The sequence below is a fragment of the Delphinapterus leucas genome, chromosome 1, assembly GCF_059928025.1.
Source record: "Delphinapterus leucas isolate spDelLeu-1000000601 "Yukka" chromosome 1, BTC_Dleu_Yukka2, whole genome shotgun sequence".
Lineage (NCBI taxonomy): Eukaryota > Metazoa > Chordata > Mammalia > Artiodactyla > Monodontidae > Delphinapterus > Delphinapterus leucas.
In genome coordinates this window covers 77,577,015-77,598,704 of record NC_143129.1, presented here as the reverse complement: position 1 = coordinate 77,598,704, position 21,690 = coordinate 77,577,015, and the positions used below count along the sequence as shown (strand labels likewise).

Sequence of the window (21,690 nt, the reverse complement as noted above, 5' to 3'; positions counted from 1 at the left end):
GACAAGTGCCCCTCCACTGCCCAAACCACCCCTTGGACTCAACAACTATATTCTGATATCACTTATTAACGTTCCAGCTCCCAGCTTCTGGGATCCATTTGGAATTCATTATCCAGTTAAGGGTTCTATGCTGCTCTTTAACCACTTGTGCTTGGTTTTGCCTTTCCCTCTGTTTTCCCTACAAGTGGGCAACTCCCTTGAGAGCAAACATAGTAGCTCAACCCCCATGTCTCTGGTAGCCACACTACCCATGTTACAGATGAGGGAAACTGAGGCCCAGAGAATTCAGTAGCAGACCTGTCATCACATAGCAAGTGGGAGATAAGATTGGAACCTGGTCTCCACCCAGTCACATCAACTCCCCCCAGCCCTCACCCCCAGCAGGCTCCGCTCCTCTGGACCTGGCCTTCCCGGCTTTCTCCTGCTTCTTCTGGGACTGGTGATCTGGCCTTCCCGGCTTTCTCCTGCTTCTTCTGGGACTGGTGATCTACGCCTGGCAGCAAGAGAGCAGAGGATGACACTTGGGATTCAGAGTTAGGACTGAATATTCAACATAAAGTCCCTTCGAAGTTCACGTTTAGGATTGAGGCCACTGTGGTGGTGGTAAGGTGGGGGGACCCTTTGGAAAGGACCTAGAGTGAAATTTAGGGTTAGTTCCCCCTCTTCTTTCTCCTGCCTCTTTTCTCCAAAGATGGGGAGGTCTGGGCTAGGAAGGGTTAAGTGTGGTTTTGCTTCCCCAGCCAGGAGGGGAAGCCAGGCCAGGCAGGGACTGGGGGGCGGGGGGGACGACGCTCAGTGGAGTGGGGGCTAAGGCAGTGGGAACAGCCAGTGTCCCGCACGTTTCATTGGCACACCCACCCCACCTCTGCCTTTGGTTTGGAGAGCACAAGAGGGAGAAACAGAACAAGGCTTTTTGTTTTGTCTGGGAAGCTGAAGGTGAGTGCCATGCCCTGGGGGAGAGGGCTGCAAGGAGGGGAAGCCATGTCCTGAGTCCCTTAACTGGGTGCATCCTGGATACTCACCACACTGCCAGTCACCCCCCTAGAGATGGGAACCTAAGCATCCCCTTCCCGGTTCCTCTCCCTGAATACTCAAGAGTCCCTGCCTTAATCCCACTCCAGCCCCTTGTCCCTCTGAAGCCAGCTCCAGAACCCAGAACAGAGGACCTGTCCAGCTCTGTTTCTCTTGCGCATCCTGATATCCTGGAGCTGTAGGAGTCAGCAACATAATTTAATTTCCCCCGTTGCTCATCAGAGAATAAGCTGTGGAGGCCACAGGGGCAGGGCAGGAAAGCACATGGGTTCTGGAGCCTCAGCCACCGCCACCTCTTAGGATGAGATGGTTGGTGGGGCCAGGGCCAGGATAAGGGGAGGGGAGTAGAAGGCTGATTAAAGGGGTCTTTGGTGAGTCCTGGGGAATGGAAGCCCCAGAGCCTGGGGTGGGGAAGCCTGGGGACTTGGGTGATCCTGTTTTGTGAGAAGGCCTGGCCCCTCCCCAGAGCCAGTGGCAAAGCAGACCTGGCCAGAGAGGAGTGTAGAGATAAGTGCAGTGCTGGCCCTGCAGCCAGCAAGGTTGTGGGAGTCTTTGCTGTCCCTACCTCCCACCACCCCTTCTCTGGCTGAAACCGGGATAGAGACCCAACATTGGCTGTCCAGCCCCCAGCCCTGCTCCCCCTTTCAGGTCCCTCTGGGAACCACAAAAATCTGGGACCTGGTGTCCTGGCAATGTGATGAATGCATGCACAGCTCTGGTATCTGTTTTAAATTATCCATTAAAATAAGTACAGTCCTGGAAAAAAAAATAAGTACAGTCCTGGAGTTGGTGGGGTGGGGTGAGGAGTAGAAAGGGACTGAAGGGGGAGGAACCCAAGGCAGGCTTTTTTTCCAATTGCTTGAATCCAAAGGAAAGGGGCAGGAGATGGGCAGTGCCTGGGTCCAATTCTTGGCCTTCTCTGGGGCCTGTGGCTTGTTCCTTGGGTCTAAGACCCAATGGTTGGTTTTGAAGGCAGGTTAAATTGGGGCAGAAGATAGGAAAAGAGCAACTCCAAACTCCTGGTCCCCACCCCAAGTTTGAGGGTGTAAAAGGCACTCAGAATCCAGAACTTTGCTGCAGCCCTCCCTCCAACCACCCCAGGGAACCCAGGCATTCTTCCCCACCTCACCCTGGCATCCTGAGATGCAACTTTGAATGGACTGCCCACATGTAGGGGGGCGGGCGGGGTAGGGGTGACTCACTATCACTATGGGGAGGAAAGGGGGAGCCAGTGGTGGAAGAAGAGTGAGTCACCCTGATGGGCACCAGCCTTAGCCCTCCCCCTACTTTATCTGCCTGCCTGGCACCCTTCCTTGCTTTACACCCACTTTCCCTCTCTCCCCCGCCCTTTGCCCACCCACCCTCACCCCTTGGCTCTGCCCTCTACCCCCAAAGGCCTGAGGCAGTGGGGGCAAGCTTGCAGCTTGGAGCGCTGAGCAGGCAGGGACCTAGACGCGAGCTTCAGCTAAGCCTCGGGCACGCGGGGGGTGCGCGAGAGAGGGTGGAGCCCTACTCCGCCACCACCGCCGGGTGGTCCTCTCCCCTCCTCACCCCTCCCGCCCCCCCAACCCCCCGTGGGTATGCGACGGCCCCTTTAAGAGCAGTGGCCCCTCCTCCAATTCCCTAGACCTATTAGAGCCTTTGCTCGGGCGCCGGTGACTCAGAGTGTTCGCGGGAGCGCCGCATCCATACCGGCCAACCCAGATCCCGAGGTCCGACAGCGCCCGGCCCAGATCCCCACGCCTGCCAGGAGCCAGACGAGAGCCAGCCAGCCGGCCGGCGAGCTCCCACCCCGAGCAGTCTCTGTCCTTCGGCCAGAGCCGCTTGCCCTTACCGGGACCTCTGCCCCGCGGGCAGCGTTGCCACCCTGCCGGCCATGGAGACCCCGTCCCAGCGGCGCGCCACCCGCGGTGGGGCGCAGGGCAGCTCCACTCCGCTGTCGCCCACCCGCATCACCCGGCTGCAGGAGAAGGAGGACCTGCAGGAGCTCAATGACCGCTTGGCGGTCTACATCGACCGTGTGCGCTCGCTGGAGACGGAGAACGCAGGTCTGCGCCTTCGCATCACCGAGTCCGAGGAGGTGGTCAGCCGCGAGGTGTCCGGCATCAAGGCCGCCTACGAGGCAGAGCTCGGGGATGCCCGCAAGACCCTCGACTCGGTGGCCAAGGAGCGCGCCCGCCTGCAGCTGGAGCTGAGCAAAGTGCGCGAGGAGTTCAAGGACCTCAAGGCACGGTGAGTGCGCCCAGGTGGCGGCGTGGGGCCGGGAGAGGCGCAGAGAGGGCGAGCGGACTGTCGCCCTTGCCGAGCTCCAGACGGCTGATAACTTTGCGTTATAGTCTCCTCCCTCACCGGAACCGCCCCCAGCGGGTGACTGGCAGTGCCAAGGGAAATTGTCAAGACAGGACAGAGAAGGGAGGGGTCTCTGGGAGAGGGTGGAATATATAAGGTAACGGCGCGGGCAGCAGGGCCAAGTAGGGGCTGGTGGCAGGTCCACATTCTGTCAGGGTGGGATTTGCCAGTCATTTGGGGCCTGGGGGAGAGTCTTGGGCAAAGCGGAACTGGCTCCGTCAGGTCTAAGAAATCTGGGCACCCAGGACACTTTGGAGTGGGTAAAAGGCTCCTGTTAGAACTTTCTTGGCAGGCTTGGCACTGTGCCAACTTTGCCCAGCCTGGCTCTGAACACATGACACCCACTAAGACAGAGCTCGCAAGCTGGCAGATGTCCAGTGGTGCTTGAGAGAGGTCACCAAAGCAGGGTGACCCCCTTTTTCCCCTGCAGGGGCATGGTGATGGCCCCCTCAGCACGACCCTTACCCGGGTTCTCTCTAAGAGTTGGGAAGCTCTCCTTCACTCCCTACCTGTCTGAGACCTTCCCTGGACTCTGACAGGCCCACCAAAGAGCTCCAGGAGAGCGGCTTCCCCACAGCTCTCACAGCCCTTGGCCTGCTTGGCCCAGGAATGCAAGGGAGGGAGGGAGACAGAGGGCAGAGGCTCCCAGCTCAGGAAGTTGTGCTATGCCCAGGTCTGCCTCCCCCCTTCCCCACCTTCCCCCATCCCACCCTCACCCTCTGCCTGGAGTCTTCGAGGGTTGGGGGCTTGTTGCTCCCTGCCTCTCTCCTTGGGGTGAGCCGCTTTCATTTTCCCAGCCAAGCTGAGCAGCCTTTGCTCTGGCCCAGTCCTCGCAGCCGCTGACTTTTTGTTGTTGTTCTTTGCCTTGTTCAACTACCAGAATATAGTGACATTTTTGAAATCCAGCCGTTGGAAGCTTCAGGCCACTCCTACCTTACCCATCCCTGCCCCACTCTACCGCACCCTACTTGGCTCCTCCCTCTTTTCTAAAAAGGCCTTTGGAGCTGGGAAGTTTAGGCCATCTTCAGCTCCCCAAGAATTTGTTTTCTATGAAGACCTCAGCCAAAGAGCACTAAAGGTGCTTGGAGATCCCTGGTTGGGGTGGGGTATGGTTTGACTTTCCTTCTTTTCCTTGGCATCATCTTCTCCAGACTCATGCTCTTCTCAGAACCTCTGTGTATTCTGTGCTCTTTATACCCCTTCGTGAGCCCCTAGCCCCAGGCATGGTGGGTGTGGCAGATCCATCATCCCCTTGTGAAGATTAGATGGAAATTGAAATTGTGTGGAGAGGCAGGGTGACTTGCCTGCCGCCCCCCACTCTGGCTGTGGCTTGTGGGGATCTCAGTTCTCTGGCCAGACCAGGGATCGAACCCGGGCCATGGCAGTGAAAGCCCAGAATCCTAACCACAAGGCCACCAGGGAACTCAGGGTGACTTTATTTCTGTTGAAAGGGATCACTCCTGTCATTGTCCACTAGTGATAGGAGTAACTTAGTTAGCAGGACAGACAGGAGGCAAGCTAAGGGGAGTCCCAGAGAATTAGTGTTCTAAACTAGTCCACGCAACTACCAAACTACTACCTTGCAGATCCCTGTGAAGGGCATTGTTAGCAGATCTTTTTCTGGGGAAGGCATTGATCAGGGAACAGAACAAGTGGAGTCTATGGTCTCTCACTAACCCAGCCACGCCAGTCTGTCTCCTCTGCCTCCTGGTGCAGCTGTCGGGCCTGGGACACCAGGCGGGTGTGCACGCATGTGGGGCAGGGCCGGGGGTGGTGTGTGTACTTGTTATATTTAGCCACCTGCCTCTCCTCTCCCCCACTCATCCTGGCTGGGGAGGCTGGACTTCCGGAAAAGGGGGGGCGGGTTTGCACACCTGGATCCTAGGCTGATGGGAGGCAGGGTGGAGACAAAGAGGGCTCAGGTTGGGGTTTCTGTCCTGTTCTATGTCCCCAGTGGGAGGAGCAAGGATTTGTTGCTCCCTTTTGCGTCTGCTGTGCTCAGGGTGAGGTGTGGAGTAGAATGAAGAATTTGGGAGAGCAAGAAAGGCATTGCCCTAACTCCTCCCACTAAAGCCTAGGGAGAAGGTGTTGCCTGGTTTAATGTTTAGTTAGAGCTCAGAGTTCAGGGCCAGGCTTTGGGTTGGGATGCAGAGCTGTCTGTAAGATCTTGTGGGGATTCCTGGCCCAGCCTGGGTATCTTGACCACACCCAGGGGTTTAGGGCACCCTCTCATCAGGCTGGGTTACAGGCTGCAAGCAGAAACACTACCCCCACCCACAAACACATACACACATCCTGTCAACTCTGGAGCCCCAGGGATTTGGACACCTAAGTGTGGGAAGAATGAGGAGGTTAAGAGCATCAGGGAAGGCCTGCCTGGGGTCCAGGCTGGGAACTAGGCCCCACCCCAAGCAGGACAGCTGGGTGGATGACTCAGATGCTGCCCTCCTCTCTCCCACCCTTGTGGCTTTACAAGAGACAGGGTGGAGACAGCAGATGTCTTAAAGGGAGGGATGGGGGCCTGAATGTCTGCATCTTCTGCTCCCCGCTCCCCACTGCATCCTGGGGTCCTTTTCTACCTCCTTCCTAAGGTTCTGGTGGTGGTCTGGAACCGGGACTCCTGACAGGCAGTATGCACAAGTAGTTCTAGAGTTGAGGTCTAGAGTTATGGGCTTGGGCTGCGGGATGGTGCCAGGGTCTATGTCTTCCCATGCGGAACTGGTGGAGGAAGGCTGAGTCAGAAGTGGGGAGATCCCAGCCCCACAAAGCAGAAGCGTCTCTTCCTCCCCAGACAAGGCCTGGGTGCTCAACGACTTCCTGAATTGCCCACCTTTTGCGGCCCTGGTTGCGACAGGCAGGGACCTGCCAGGCCCAGGTTCATCCAAGCTCTCATCAGGATAAGAAAAGCAAAAGCCAGAGAGGTGTAGAGGCTTGTGCCATGTCACACAGTAGGGGAGTGACGGGTCAGGACTTGAGCACAGGCCTTCTGCTTCTTAGTTATGTGCTCGTACCATTAAACCGTACTTCTCTAGCTTAGGGGACAGGCTGGAGGATCTGGAAGGCGGGTTGGGGTGACTGAGGCGCACTCCTGCAGTCTGGAGATTCGGCCCTGGGACCAGTGTAGTCTTAATGCTCTGCTGTTCCGCAGGGCCTGTTAACACTTGATCAATAGCCTTTGCTACATCCCATACCTGGAAAGACCCAGGACCCTGCCAGGCCATGGATCATGAGACAGAGCTCAGGGAGGCTGGTGATTCCTGCCTTGAGACTGTCTTGGGACTTGTCATGGGAATTGTCTACCTGGATCTGCAGGAGGCCGTGCCCTTTGGCAGATACATAAGGATAACAGGGATGGAGGCCTTCCAGGGTACCTGGGCCCCAGTCCTCACCTGAGGGAGCTCCTGGTGTCATCTCTTCCCCCACCCCACACCCTGAAGTCCACATTCTTATTCAAACGGAAAGAAGAAGGTACAGCTAACCCTGGGGGCTGAGCAGTAAGTACTTAAGGAGCTCAAGAGAAATAAGAAAGACAGTAATTCCTGCCAGGGCCCCTGATTGCCTTTCCACGATTGATGCCCCCGGCCCGCACATCCCCTGGCCTCCAGGAATCTGAGACTTACTCTTGCATGGGATGTGCCCATTGTCCCCACTCCCAGTCCCACCCCCAGTGATTCAGTAGCTCAGTGTCAGGGCTGAAGGCAGGGACAGCTGTGGGGACAACTGGTAGGAGATGCCTTTACCTACCAACTGTGCCCTCTGCTCCCCCTCCCTTGCCTCCCTCCTCCCCAGCCCCTGACCACCTCTAGCAGCTGCAGCAGGCAAGACCAGGTCTGGCTCAGAGGCCCAGGGCACTTCATTCCATTCTCACCTCCCTGAGCCCCACCCTGTGTACTGAAGATGACACAGGCCAAGCTCGAATATTCTTGGAGATAGCAGGAAAGAGGTTCTTTGGGGAAGGTTGCAGCATCTCCTACTGCTTAACAAGAGGCAAGGTGGTCCACCAACAAAATGACAGGTAGCAGGAGGTAGCGGAAACAGCCCTGGCCCTTGGTGTCCTTAGTTCTAGGCTTGGCCCTGCCACTAAATTGCTGTGTGACCTTGAGCAAATCACCCCCCATCTCTGGATTTCCCTAGCTATAGAAGAAAGGGGTTAGGGCAGAAGGTCTCCAGAGATCCCTCTGGTTCCAGAGTAGTACAATGACCCACAAAGTGAGAAAACAGTCCTCTAAAATACCACGCTATAAGTATGAAAATCGAATATAATTAATAACCAATGCTATTCACAATAGAAATATTTCCCACAAGCTTGGAATTAAAAGTACTAACACCCTCCTCTCTTTCTCAGAGAAAGTTTGTGAGAAACGGTTAACTATTATGGCATCATATCCTTGGCTTATGCTTTGTTTTTACTGCTAGTAGAAAAGGACACTACGTTTTTAATGCGGCTCCCTTCAGGACATGTCATGTAGGCTGTATCATGCAGAAGAGGGAGAGTCCCATGGATCTGTGTTGGGGAAGAAGGGAGGCTCTGGGGCAGGCAGGACTGTTACCTTAGTGCTGGCCAGGATTAGACAGCATGAACCCGGAATAAGAGGGAGGTGCAGGGGTGACCTTGAACTGCCCCCCTTCTATCCTTCCTGCACCCGCAACCTGAGGCTGGGCTGTGAGGAAGTCTTGGCCCTTAACAATCTCTCAAGGAAGGGGACAGTTTGGCAAGGAGGTGGGGCAGGGTGGGGGGACAGGAGCTCCCCCTGCCCGTTTGTGGGAGAGGAAGCTTGAATCCTGCCTGTCGAAACCAGGAATAATTCTGGCTGGAATCCCAGGCCTAGCAGACGAGCTGAGTCACGGTAGAGGGCAGAGTAGAGAGTGGACGGGAGACCCTGAACTTGTCCAGTCAGAGAAGAAAAGGCAGAGGGATGGCCTTTTATTGAAAACTAGGATGGGTGTTCTTGTTGAGTGGCAGCAAGAGGGATGAGGGCCTGAATCACATGAGGGACAGATGGAGGGGAGCAGAACACAGGAGTCCCTTTAGGGACTGGCTCAGGGGAGTTAGAGACCCTTAATTTCAAGGGTCCCAGACCTGGGCAGTTGAGAGGGGGCTGTTTGGGATTGCCAAGGCACCCCCTTCCTCCTCCTGAAGCTCCAACGCTTCCACCCTCTGCTGGCTGGGAGAGAGCATTGCATCTTCCCAGGCTGGAGTTGGAATGCAGTGGTACCAGAACTCCTCGGCCCTCCCCCCACTTCCTCTCTTCATCTTGGGGTGCGGCTCCCACCCCCTTCCCGCTGTTGTCAGGGTTAATAACCATGAGCCACCAGGCGGAGGGTTAATACGTCCTAAGAAGGGACTGCTAAGTCACCTTCTTGTAGGGATCCCCTAAATGTCCCACCTTATGGCCAGTAGCCTCCCTCCCTCCCACCCCCAGGACATCCTACCTCTTCCCAGGCCTTCCGTCTCCCCTCCATGCCCCCACTTCTTTTGGTCTGTTCCCAGGCCTCAGCCCTGCATTTTTATGACAACACAGGAATAATTTCTGGAGAAACAGGCCAGGAAGAAGGAAAGTGGAGTTTGGCATGGGACCTGGAGGGAGCGGTTGGTCATTCTGCCCGCTGCCTGTTGTCCAGGACCCCAGCACCCTGGCCTCTGGCCGCAGGCCTCTCCTGCCTCTGCACAATGCCACGTTGATACACCCAGCAGCTGTGACTCAGGCCTGGCCCCCTGCCAGTCCCAGCGCCTCTGCTGGAGTTGCGTCTGAACGTGTCAACAGGCCTCCTGTCCCCCTCTCAGCACCAGTTCCCGCATCCCAACCCTCCCTCTGCTTGGAATTAGACCTGGCTTTGTCTGGGGCGAAGACAGCTGGGAGCCTGGTGGCTCTGGAAGGGGATCTGAGGACCCTCAGACCCCGAGCATATGTGGCAGGTGTCACACCCAAGGGAGGCGTGCAGAAGCAGAACCGTGCCTGCTGTGGACGCATGTGCCTGTATGGGGAGGCCCATGCACCCACATACTGGGGGTCGACCTCTACCATGTGCTTTCCAGGCGCAAGACATTCAGAACTTCACAGGGTGGCGTTTGGGGGAGGCTCAAGGGGCTTCTAAGTCCCTGAAACACCTGCCCCTCTCAGTTCCTCTCTTCAAGGTCTCCTTTCCAGAAAGGGCTGGTGCCTTGAATGCCAGAGTGGGAAACCAGAGGTCCCAGCCTATCCACGTCCTACCCATACCTGAAAGTGATGGCAGACCCACAGACCAGCCAAGAACCCAAGCAGTGGTTACTTTTGTGGGTGGGGGACCGTCGAACTTCATGGCTCCACGCACAGCTGTGGGAGTAGCTGATGTTTGAGGGCTGTTTCACTAGGTCTCTGTGTCATCACCCTCAGACTGGGGTGGCTCCCAGCAATTGAGCAGAAGTCGAAGTGTCTTCCAGGCTCTCTCCCTGGGTGTCTCTGTCTACTTTCTGCGCCCTCTGTGTGTGTCATGCCATTCTCTGTGTCTGTCTCCATCTGTTGTGAGTGTCCTCAGGTGACTGGGTGGGCAGGGTTTTAGGGTCTGAGGCTGCTTTTCTCCAGGCCTTGGTTTCCCCATCTGTAAAAGGGCAGGAGTTGGTCCAGGAAGAGGTTCCCCCAGAAGCCTTGAGCTCCTCCTAGTCTCAGGGCATTTGGGGACATACAGAAAAAGCCCGGAGACACACTTATTACTGGAAAGAGAATAAACCAGCAGATAAAACAACAGCTGAACGCACTTGGAAGAGGAGAGAGGGCTGGATCTGGAGGCGCTGGCCTGAGGCGGGGCTCAAACAGAGGTGGGGGCGTGGATTTGGATAGGTGGAGGGAGGGAAGGATACATTTCAGTGGGGGGAGTTGCTGGAACAAAAGGAGGAACGTGCGGCCGGCTTGGGGTGGCCGTTGGAGACGCCCCATCACCTGGCAGGGAGTCAGCCTGGGCAGAGGTCTAGACCCCTGGGAAGAGAGGGGTAAACTCTCGCCAGGCCAGGAGGGCTGGGACTCACTGCTCTGCCCCCAGCCCTGCTCTGCCCTGCCCAGCCACAGGGGGCTCCCTTTCCTGTGAGGCAGGAGACGCTCGGGGGGTTAAGGGCCCTTTGTGCGCCTGCCTCCCCTCCCCCTCCTCCCGTCTCTGACCCGCGGCGATGGGGAACACGGAGGGCCGGTGAGGCTGGGGCGGGGCCAGTGAGTGGACAGGGGCGGGTCTGAGGGAGCCCGGCTGGGCTGGTCCGGCTCCTCCACCGCCCCGTTGGCCATCTGCCCCTCCCACTTCTTATTTTTAGCCCCAGCCCGTTGTCGTTGCTCCCCTTGTCTCTTCCTCAGCTCAGCGGAGGAAATGGGGGCCTCTCCCTCGGGGCCTAGCAAGTTGCTCCCGGCAAGTGGGCCCAAACAGGCCTGCGGCCGGCCCTGGCTTCCATATCTGGCATCTGAGCTGGGCTGAGGAGGGTGACTCAGCGGGCGGGTCAGCGTCTGGCCCAGTGCCCACCTCAGCCCCTTTGCCGTGCTGCGTGCCTTTCTCCCCCTCCCCCCCCCCCCAGGCAGCCCCCAGAGTCCTGGCCGGCAGTGGCCCTGGAGCCTGGCTTCCCTATCCCACCAGCCAGCCTCAGCGTAACAGAGCCCCAGCCTGGGGCCACACGCGCCAGCTCCCAGGTCTCATTTCTACCTTATTCTTTTCCTCTCTGCTCCCCTGCCCTCCCCCACCCCACTCGTCCCTCCTTCTGCGATCAGATATACCAGACGTGGGAAGAGTTAGAAACAGGATGCCCAGCCCTTCTTGCCTCATGAGCCCGCTGGGATGGAGCCACTCCTGTGTGGGAGGAGCCTGGCGGATGGGAGGGAGAAGCCGGCAACCCACTGGCATGGCACGGGGCCTGGGGCAGGACGTGGGTAAAGCCAGGGTCTCCCCTGTGAGCACCAGAGGATTTCCCGACCCCTGCCAGAGTACTGTGTGCTTGAGGATGAGTCACCTGTGGAGCCCCTGGTTCCCACCCTTCCAGCTCCCCTTGCCTGCCTCACCCTCTCCTCCCTGCCAGCCCAGTCCTCCCTGCCCTAGCTGTGGGGCAGCAGTCAGCATGTGCCCGGCTTTCCCACCGCCAACCCCCAGTGGACTCAGGCACGGGCAGCAGCACCACTCTGGGGCTGAACGCCTGGCCAGTGTCTGCTTGGGGTCCCTGCTAGGGCTGAAGACCCCAACTAGGGAAGAAATGGCATTTGGACCTGGTGGTCAGGCAAGACTGGGGAGGAGGTTGGAGAGGCACTGGTTTCCGTACTGCCACCCGCAGCGGTCTCTTGGGCAGTGCTTGTGGCTCCCTGGCCACAGAGCTCCTGAGGTCTGAGTCACGAGCCCATGGGTGACAATAGCTGCTTCCCCACAGAGGGGAGCTCCCCAAACACGGCTGAGAAAACCACAAAGGCTCTTCCTTGCTTCCCTCTCTTTGCTTGGGGTTTCCCTCACCTGCAGGGTGTGCCTTAGTCCTTTCATCGCATGTCTTTTAAGCGCTAAGCAAAGCCTCCAGGAGGGGAAGGAAAATCGCCCCCTTAATTTCTCTGGAGGCCGTTAGAGCACGGGAGGTGGAGCAGTACATCAGTGATTTCCAGCTCTGCTCCCGACTTGCTGTAGGACCCTGGAGGGACCCTGGACGTAGCTCTCTGTGCCTGTTTCCTCACTCACGTAGTATTAGCACCTATCTCAGTAGGGAAGCTGTGGAGATTAAGTGAGTTAATATTATAATATTTAGAGCAGTGTCTTGTATGCAGTTAGGTGTGTTTGCTGTCATTATATGATTATTAGTATTAGTCTGAGTATCAGTATTAATATTAGTATTACTACCACCCCACCTTTGGGAGCAGAAGGAACTGAAGAGGTTATACTGAAGGACAAAATCCTGCAGTTGTCAGGCTGTGTGAGCCCCCGAGGACAGGGACCGTGCAGCTCCGTTGTTTTCCTCTGTCAGTGCTGCGTTGCACTGCCACAGGAAAGGTATTTCCAAGGAGAACTTCTGAAGTTCCTCTTCTGGTGTCTGAGGAGGCCAGGGAGGCGGGACTAGGGAAGAGACACCCTTGAGATGCCTTCTGAAAGCATCACGGCACTCCTTCCTGCTTCTCCCAGCTCAGGCTGGCTGGATCTGGGAGCCTTCTTTCTCCTGCTGGCTTCTCTGCTCTCTCTAGACCTGTGGCTTAGGGGGAGGGGGAGGGGAGGGGAGGAGGAGGGCAGGGGGAGGAGGGAGGGGAGGGGGAGGAGGGAGAGGAGAGGGAGGAGGGAGGAGTCCTGATCAGCAGCCAGAATTTACTGTGACCTCCCCCCACCCCCACCCCCACCCCAGTCCCCGTAGCAGCTTGCTGTGCTTGACACTGGGTCACTCACCTTCCTCCTCTGTGCCTCAGTTTCCTCATCTGTACAAGGAGGGGATTAAGCTGAACGTATGCTCAGCTCCTTCTAGTTCTCTAAATTCTGAGAGCCTCCCAGGATGGCCAGCTGCAGCCGTTAGCCTGCAGGGTGGAGAGGCCTCTTGGCTGGGAAGTCCCTGCCAACCTTGGAGTCAGCCCAAGGGGCTCGGAATCTATGTCTGCTGCGTCGCTTCGCTTTACCAGCGGTTTTTCTTCTTTTTCCCTCCTCGCCCTGCAGCTGCCTCAGCTTCGGAAAAGTTCTGAAGTCATGGAAAGTTGGGGCTATGCTCCCAGCCAGGGGCTGGGCCGGATGGCAGCCAAAACCTGAGCTGGGTTTTGACTTTATTTTTAGCTTTTCTGGCTGAGACGGAGGAGGGGAGACATCCTCCAGATCTGGAAGGGCCTCTTTTCACAGGAGACAGACACTGTTGCATTAAACAGCTTGTTCTGAGATGTGGCCAGAGGCCTGGACAGAGCAAGCGTGCAGGCTGGGGGTGCTCCCCCCAGGTCTTCGGGTCCTTCCCTTGCCTGTCTGGGTGTTGCTCTGTCCCCCCTCCCAGTGGAGCCCAGTTGGAGGGGAGGTGGCTCCTGTTTGAAATCTAAGCTGGCGGCAGGAGAACACCATCTCAGTCTCGGGCCCTCCCTCCAGAGCTGCCTCCAGTCTAGCCTTCTCCATCCTGCTTCACAGTGAATTGTTGGGTCTGCTGGAGCTGAGGGCTTTGGTGGCAGGAGAAAAATGTTGGCAGGGCCACTTTTCTCCTTTCCAGGATAGAATTTTTTCCCCCTGCCCACGTTTGGTTTTCCTTTTTTCCATCTGCCATGGTGGGTTCATGCTTGAAGTCTGATGAGTTGCAGATGGCAACTGGGCCCAGGCCCCTTGTCTCTTTCCTTCCACTCCCTGGGTCTAGTGGTTTCTCTCACCACGCATTGCTGAAGGGATCATTACAACTGAAAAGTTCTTGGGTTCCCCAGAGGTCTTTAAGAAAATAGGATCCCTCTGTTTCTCTAGGTCACTCTCCAGCAGAAATCATCAGTGGCCCAGGAAGGGAAGGGAGGTGGCAGAGGCAACCCCTGTTTGGTTGGTTCTAGCTAAAGCTTTACCCAGTTTGAGGAGTGGGGAGGTTCAAGGCTGGAACCCAGATGGACCTGGAGGCCTGGGGGTCGCATCTGGAGCCAGATGCTGAGGCCTGTGGTCGACGTGTCAGGCTCAGCATTCTCAGGCTCTGATGAGGCCCAGAGGGAGGGAGGCTGGAACCCCTGTGCTCTGCCCAGATCAGGGGACCCAGACTGGGTCCGAGAAAGGGAAGGGTCAGTACCATGCCTGGCTGTCCTCATCCCAGGTCTCCCTGAGCTTTAACCCGACTTTCCCTCCCAGCAGTTCCCGGTGTGTAAAAGGCGCTAGGGGAGGTGACAGACACCTTTAGGTCTCAAACTGATAAGTGTTAGGGACACACAGACCCAAGGCCTAGGAGCCTGGCTGTCTGGGTACCCGCAGGGAAGGAGGCTTGGCTGAATGGAAGGTGGGTGGAGTCGGGGGAGAAGGTTAAGGCCCTCTGTGGGAAGGGGCAGGAGACAAAGGTGGCTCTGTCTCTTTGGGAAGGAATGGGAGGGGAGAGAGGGAAAAGCATTCATCTCACGGGATCGAGCTTTGCCCTTGGCCCCAGGCACGTTCCTGAGTACTGAGTCATGGGAAGGGTGGAGAAGCAGGAAGGGGGTTTTGGGGACCTTGGGGGAAGTGGGAGTCCAGCCCCAGAGGCAGGCAGATGCAAACAAACCAAAGTCAAGGATGCCCTCCCCTGGCAGTTTGAGGGATAGCAGAGCCAGGCCCCACAGCTGACCTCCCAGAACCTGACTTCTCTCTCTCCCTGGGGGACCTGGCTCTCTCTAGGAACACAGACTCCTCCTCTTAAACCCACTCTTCCCTGGCTTCTTTAGCAATACCAAGAAGGAGGGAGACTTGATGGCTGCCCAGGCCCGGCTCAAGGACCTGGAGGCTCTGCTCAACTCCAAGGAGGCCGCACTGAGCACTGCTCTCAGTGAGAAACGCACGCTGGAGGGCGAGCTGCATGACCTGCGGGGGCAAGTGGCCAAGGTGAGGCCCGCCCGTGATGCCACCTGACACCTGTCCCCCCTCCCCTGCCAAATGTACACTCACTCTTCCACCCCAGGCCCCCTCAGGAGGTGCCCAGTCTGACCTGTGACATGGCATCAGAGCCATTCCCATGTCCTACCATCGTTGCACCCATCCAGACCATATTGCATCCTCTGCTGCCCATGGTGTCTAGCACGGTGAATTTAAAAGAATCCACAAGCCATTTCCATTTAACTTTGCAATGAATTGTGCCTGGCCCTGGATCCCTCCCGGTTTGACCCTGCTAGAGAGAGCCATGACCTCTCTGGGAGGCAGGTGAGGATGTAGACTGTCCACAGAGCCCTGATCGGGAGCTGATGGTCGATCACATATGGATGCATGTTCTCAGTGCTCAGCATGTGTACGATGGTCTTTACTTTCAAAACACTTTGCTATGTATTCTAGCCTCTAATCTCTCATGTTACAAGCTAAGGAACAGAATCAAAGAAGCTGGCTTGTTCCCAATCTCACAGCCACATCTGCTCAGAGCAGGACCAGGACTAGAGACAGTCACCAAGCTTCTGTCCTGGGCTGTCTTCCCTCCCAGGCCCTGCCGCCATGGTACACCGTGGAGAGACCAGGAGAAGCCAGCATGTTGACAAGAAAACCAAGGCTGGGCCATTCTCCTCCCAGTTCCTGCCCCCAGCCCTTTCCAGCTTCACTTCCCAGCTTGTGCTTTCTAAGATGAAGATCTAAGACAGGTGCACCCCTACTTGAGGTTCAGAGGATTGTTTCGTGGCAGATAAGGGCGCGTCTCTCCGTGATCAAACCCCTGCCTTCCAGTCTGGCCGCCTCTGCTGTCACTCTACCCGCTGAGCCCTGTCCTTCAGGCTTCAGCAGTACTGACTAGAGATCCTGAAGTGCACATGTGTGCCTTCTTCTCTCTTTGCCTTTGCACTTGGCTCCTGTCTGCCCCACTCACCTGTCCTTCAGATCTCAGCCTCTTGGAGGCCTTCCCGGAAGCCCCCTCTACCACCCCAGGCACACTTTGGTTCCTTCCGTCATGTTCATTCTGTATTCTGGACATACTTCCTTTATAGCAATTGCTATGTTGTGCCAGAGAAAGGAGGCACTGTCTTTTTTTTTCTTAGCACAGTACCTACCCAGAGTCATTACTGTGAGGGAATAAATAAATTATTACCTCTATGGGTATCCAAGGCTCTCACTCCCCTAGACCTGTTTCTGCACATATAAAGGGATGTGCTGGACGCAGCCCACTTCTCAGCTTCCTTCCAGCTCTGATGTCCTATGATCCCTCTCCCTGACCTCTGCCCCCTTCCTCTCAGCTCGAGGCAGCCCTGAGTGAGGCCAAGAAGCAACTTCAGGATGAGATGCTGCGGCGGGTAGATGCTGAGAACAGGCTGCAGACCCTGAAGGAGGAGCTGGACTTCCAGAAGAACATCTACAGCGAGGTGGGAACTGTGCCCTGCAGACCGGAGGACCAGGGCTGGGTGGTGACGGACGTCAGAGCTGGGGCTGGGGGATCAGCTGTGTGCAGAGCTCCCTGCCTGACTCCCTTGTACTAGTGGATGGGGAGTTGGGGGGTGGCCAGCCCCCAGGTTAAAGTGGGGCTTTACAGTGACTCCATTCAGGGTTAGGACTGGGCCGGGAACTTGGGTTTCATCCTTGAAGGACTAGTTCTGATTTTGGTTTCTGGGTCCAACCCTTCCAGGAGCTTCGTGAGACCAAGCGCCGCCATGAGACGCGACTGGTGGAGATTGATAATGGGAAGCAGCGTGAGTTTGAGAGCCGGCTGGCGGATGCCCTGCAGGAGCTGCGGGCCCAGCACGAGGACCAGGTGGAACAGTACAAGAAGGAACTGGAGAAGACCTATTCTGCCAAGGTGCTCATTATCCCATGGCTCCCTTGCTGCCTCTGCCCCCAGCAGCCCTCCACCCGCCCACCCTGAGATGTCCTGTGGGAGATCGGGAGGACGGTGGCAGGAGCTCAGGGTACCCGGCACCTGACGCTGCAGCAGTGATGCCCTTCTCAGGTCCCTCCTGCCTTTGGTCGCTGCAGCCCTAACCCTGTGTCCTCCCCTCCAGCTGGATAATGCCAGGCAGTCAGCCGAGAGGAACAGCAACCTGATGGGGGCCGCCCACGAGGAGCTGCAGCAGTCCCGCGTCCGCATCGACAGCCTCTCCGCCCAGCTCAGCCAGCTCCAGAAGCAGGTGATGCCCCCACCCCGCCCCTCCCCCATCAGCCAATAGTCTGGGCAGGATGTCAGGATGTCAAGTGGAAGTCCTGCGGAGGGGAGGGTAGTGGACAGAACATGCCCCCAGGACCACAGGCTGAGTAAGAAGCCTAGGATTTGGAGTCAGATGACCTGTTTGCTGTTCCAGGACTACCTCTTATCTCGCCTGTAAGACCTTCGCTTCTCAGAGCCTTGGTTTTCCCATTTGAATATGGAGATCATTCTTATCCTCCCTAACTCATAGATCTGCCAGGAGACCCAGTGTGAGGTGTTAAAAGCATCAATATTCTTCTAGCTGGCTGTGCCACTTGTGGCAGAGGAAATAGGTTCTAGCCTCAGATTAAGAGATTTCAGTTGGATATTGAGAAGGCCTCCCCAGTCGTCACCAGCCAGCCGAGGCCACATTAGAGCCATAAAAGGCTCTGATGGGAGCCTGGAGATCCTGGGGAGGATAGCTGGGTGTCCCCTGCCCCTTACGTCTCCATACTTGGGGCCCTTGGGAGCTCATCAGACCCCTGCCCCCCGTCACCCAGCTGGCAGCCAAGGAAGCAAAACTGAGGGACCTGGAGGACTCGCTGGCCCGTGAGCGGGACACCAGCCGGCGGCTGCTGGCAGACAAGGAGCGGGAGATGGCGGAAATGCGGGCAAGGATGCAACAGCAGCTGGACGAGTACCAGGAGCTGCTGGACATCAAGCTGGCCCTGGACATGGAGATCCACGCCTACCGCAAGCTCCTGGAGGGCGAGGAGGAGAGGTGGGCTGTGCGGGAGTCGGGGAGGTGCTAGCGGCCGCCTCCGGCCTGCCACCGGCCTTGACTAGGCCCCCCACCCTGTCTCCCCCTCCGCAGGCTACGCCTGTCCCCCAGCCCCACCTCGCAGCGCAGCCGCGGCCGGGCCTCCTCCCACTCGTCCCAGACACAGAGTGGGGGCAGCATCACCAAAAAGCGCAAGCTGGAGTCCACAGAGAGCCGCAGCAGCTTCTCCCAGCACGCTCGCACCAGCGGGCGCGTGGCCGTGGAGGAGGTGGATGAGGAGGGCAAGTTCGTACGCCTGCGCAACAAGTCAAATGAGGTAGTCCCCCAGGTTGGGTCTAAGAGAATGCATCCGGGTTAGGGAGAAAACCTGGAAAGTGAAGGGATGGAGTTTGCGGGGAGGGCTGTTCCTCCCATCAGAGGCAGACCAGGGCAGTGTGGCTATCTCCTCCACACTCTGGTTCCAGTCCTGGCTCTGGGACTCATCGGTGGCAGCGAGACCTTCGGCAATTTATTTAACCTCTCAGAGCATCGGTTTCCTCATCTGTAAAATGGGCATGATAATAGTCCCTAACCCTTTGAATTCTTGGGAAAATGAAAGTACTGAGTGTGTTTGGCACAGCATAAGAGCCCATAGATGTAGCTATTATTTATCCTTGAGGGGAAGGCAGCGAGGGGCAGAATAGAGTGAGATAGACCCAAGAGCCTGAACGAGCCTCCCCCAACCTTCCCCTTCTCTCCCTGGCAGGACCAGTCCATGGGCAACTGGCAGATCAAGCGCCAGAATGGAGATGATCCCCTACTGACCTACCGCTTCCCGCCAAAGTTCACTCTGAAGGCTGGTCAGGTGGTGACGGTGAGTGGCAGGGTGTTTGGGAGTCTGGGGTGGCCTCGGGTGGGGATGGGTTGGCCTGAGGATGGGAGTGCTGGAGTGAGCACCCTTCTCTAATTCTCCCTCTCCCAGATCTGGGCTGCAGGAGCTGGGGCCACCCACAGCCCCCCCACCGACTTGGTGTGGAAGGCACAGAGCACCTGGGGCTGTGGAAACAGCCTGCGCACGGCTCTCATCAACTCCACTGGGGAAGTGAGTATGCCGCAGGCTGGCCTCTTACTGGACAGAGTTCCCCTGACGGCCAAAGTAGGAGCCAGCTGCCCCCAACCCAGAGGGGCCAATTCAGGGCCACTTTCTCCCAGCTCTCCTGTGCAGTCCCAGGCCCCAGACTCTCTACGCAGTGTACAGACCCAAAGCCGCCTCCCCCAGCAGCAGGAGGGGTGGAGGTTAGACATTGAGGATTGTTAAGGCAGACGATGCTCCTACCCAGAGAGTTTGACAGTGTCACCCTGGGGTAGAAACAAGTTCCTTAGCTCCAGTACCACAGAGGACAGAGTAAGCAGCAGGTTGGACAAAGGGCAGGCCACTCGAAGGTTCTTAGGTGGTCACTGGGTTGGGTATGCTGCACACCTCCTCCCCTGGCCCTGAGCCCCTAACCCCTGGGGCTCTCGTATCCCCGGCAGGAGGTGGCCATGCGCAAGCTGGTGCGCTCAGTGACTATGGTTGAGGATGACGAAGATGAGGATGGAGATGACCTGCTCCATCACCACCACGTGAGTGGCAGCCGCCGCTGAGGCCAAGCCCACGCTGGGGCACCCAGCCAGGCCTAGGGACAGCCTCTCCCTGGCCTTCCCGTGCCCCAAAAATCTTTTCATTAAAGAATGTTTTGGAACTTCACTTGCTGCCCTGGCTTTTCTTCTCTCTCCTCCCTATACCTTGAACAGGGAACCCAGGTGTCTGGGTTCCCTACTCTGGTAAGGAAGGGAGTGGAACTTTTTGATGCCATGGAGTCTTCCCATGGGAGCAGTGGACAAGGGTCTGGATTTGTCTCCTGGGACAGGGATGGGAGGACAGATGTGGGGCACCCAGCCCTGCCTCTCTCCCCCAATTTCTGTTGCATGCATCTCCTTTCTTGTCTCCTCCCCATTCCTGTCACCTGCATGGCCTCTCATCTCCCCCATTTTTCCTGGGAGAACGGTCTCTCTCACCCACGCCACTTCCCAATTAATTTTGCATGCCTGCTGCTCTACAAGCTTGCTCACTCTCTCTCCTTTCCCTCTTAAGCTCAGAGTAGCTAGGACAGAGTCAAAGCCACAACTCCCATTCCCTGTCTTCTGTCCCCAAGTCTTCATGACCCTGCCCCCTTTCGTGTCCTCCCTTCCCAGCCCCGGGCCCCCTAAGCCCTATCGCTCACCCGCCGTTAGGTTAGGTTAGGTTAGGTTACTTGAGCGCAGAACCCCACCTTCCCACCTGGCAACTGGGAACCTGCAGGAGCGCGGAGCCTGGGTGTTGGGCCTGAGCAGTCAGTCTCAGACTCGCCGTCAGGCCTGAGCCTTATCTCCCTCCTCAGGGCTCCCACGGCAGCAGCTCGGGGGACCCCGCCGAGTACAACCTGCGCTCGCGCACCGTGCTGTGCGGGACGTGCGGGCAGCCCGCAGACAAGGCGTCTGCCAGCAGCTCGGGAGCCCAGGTGGGCGGATCCATCTCCTCTGGCTCCTCCGCCTCCAGTGTCGCAGTCACTCGCAGCTACCGCGGTGTGGGGGGCAGTGGGGGTGGCAGCTTCGGGGACAGCCTGGTCACCCGCTCCTACCTCCTGGGCAACTCCAGACTCCGAACCCAGGTGAGTTGTCCCTCTGCCTCTACACCCCCACAGGCAGCGGGGCCCTGGTCCCTGAGGGTTAGGGTGGCCCTGTGGGGGGAGAGCCTTCTCTTCCGCAGCCCGGGGGAGTGGGAGCCTCCTCCCCGAAGCCCAAGATCCTAGATGGTCGCTCCCGCATCCTGCCCCTCCTGTCTGAGCCCCAGATTGGAGGGCAGGGGTGGGGCGGGGGGTAAGGGGAGGGAGGGTACGGGCCAGGTGCTGCGGCTCACACCTCTCCCCTTCTCTCTTCTCTCTTAGAGCCCCCAGAACTGCAGCATCATGTAATCTGGGACCTGCCAGGCAGGGATGGGGGCGGAGGCCTCCTGCTTCCTCCTCACCTCATGCCCACCCCTGCCCTGCCCCTCCTGGGAAGGGGCTTGAAGCCAAAGAAAAATACCCCTTTGTTTTTTCTTCTATGTTTTTGTTTTTTTCTAAGAGAAGTTATTTTCTACAGTGGTTTTATACTGAAGGAAAAACATAAGCCCCCCCCCAAAAGCGCATCTATCTCAATCCCCCCCTTTTTTTCCCTGCTTCTGGGGAACTCCATATCTGCCTTAAAACCAAAGAGGGAGCCAAGGGAAAGGGATGCTTTTTACAGAGCCTAGTTTCTGCTTTTCTGCCCTGCCTGCTGCCCCCATCCTGGGGACCCTGTGACATGGTGCCTGAGAGGCAGGTGTGGAGTCTTCTCCGCCAGGCCCCTGGGCCATCCCCCATCGTTCCACTACACCTGGCTGAGGCTCCTCCGCCTGCCCCGCCCCCAGTTCCCCCCGTCCCCAGCCCCGGGATGACTTGATTCTCCCAGGTACCAGCTGCGCTTGCTTTTTCTGTATGTTATTTAGACAAGAGATGGGAATGAGGTGGGAGGTAGAAGGAGGGTGAAGAAAGGTTAGAATGAGCCTGCCGTCACCCAGCTTCAGAGCCAGGGGTGGGCTGTGCCCAGTCACTGGAGATCGAGGTCAGGTGGGTGTAGGGGAGGAGGGAGAGGGAGGCTGACTAGAATGGGGGAGAGCCTGCTGGGGCCCCACCACAAAGGAGGAAGATGAGGAAGGGTGGAGGGTGTGTGGCAGTGGATTTTGGCAAACACTTAAGGAGCCCCTTGCCTCCCATTTCCCATCTGCACCCCTTCTCTCCTCCCCAAATCAATACACTAGTTGTTTCTA

The 21,690-nt window shown here is 57.5% G+C and overlaps 1 protein-coding gene and 1 long non-coding RNA gene across 2 annotated transcripts in view; one reads left to right on the top strand and one right to left on the bottom strand.

Annotated features, from left to right (window-relative positions):
- LOC115801586 (uncharacterized) overlaps positions 1 to 12,587 on the bottom strand; it is a 21,621-nt gene extending 9,034 nt beyond the window's left edge. The window contains exons 1-2 of the long non-coding RNA XR_004021892.2: positions 4,098 to 12,587; positions 376 to 493 (exon numbers count right to left, since the gene is read on the bottom strand). This is a non-coding gene — a long non-coding RNA (uncharacterized LOC115801586). The remainder of the gene's footprint in view (positions 1 to 375; positions 494 to 4,097) is intronic.
- Positions 2,635 to 21,690, top strand: LMNA (lamin A/C). The gene is made up of 12 exons (XM_022559407.3): positions 2,635 to 3,264; positions 14,700 to 14,856; positions 16,182 to 16,307; positions 16,568 to 16,738; positions 16,941 to 17,066; positions 17,623 to 17,843; positions 17,937 to 18,159; positions 18,589 to 18,696; positions 18,805 to 18,924; positions 19,356 to 19,445; positions 20,243 to 20,512; positions 20,789 to 21,690. Exons 1-12 carry the CDS (start codon positions 2,909 to 2,911, stop codon positions 20,813 to 20,815), a joined length of 1,995 nt encoding a protein of 664 aa, XP_022415115.1. The 5' UTR covers positions 2,635 to 2,908; the 3' UTR covers positions 20,816 to 21,690.

What these genes read in the sequence shown, in the direction of transcription:
- LMNA (XM_022559407.3), top strand. Translation starts at nt 2,909, where the DNA reads ATGGAGACCCCGTCCCAGCGGCGCGCCACCCGCGGTGGGGCGCAGGGC. An exon ending in TGCGGGGGCAAGTGGCCAAG is followed by an intron (nt 14,857 to 16,181) that starts GTGAGGCCCGCC and finishes CCTTCCTCTCAG; the next exon opens with CTCGAGGCAGCCCTGAGTGA. An exon ending in TGCGCAACAAGTCAAATGAG is followed by an intron (nt 18,160 to 18,588) that starts GTAGTCCCCCAG and finishes TCTCCCTGGCAG; the next exon opens with GACCAGTCCATGGGCAACTG.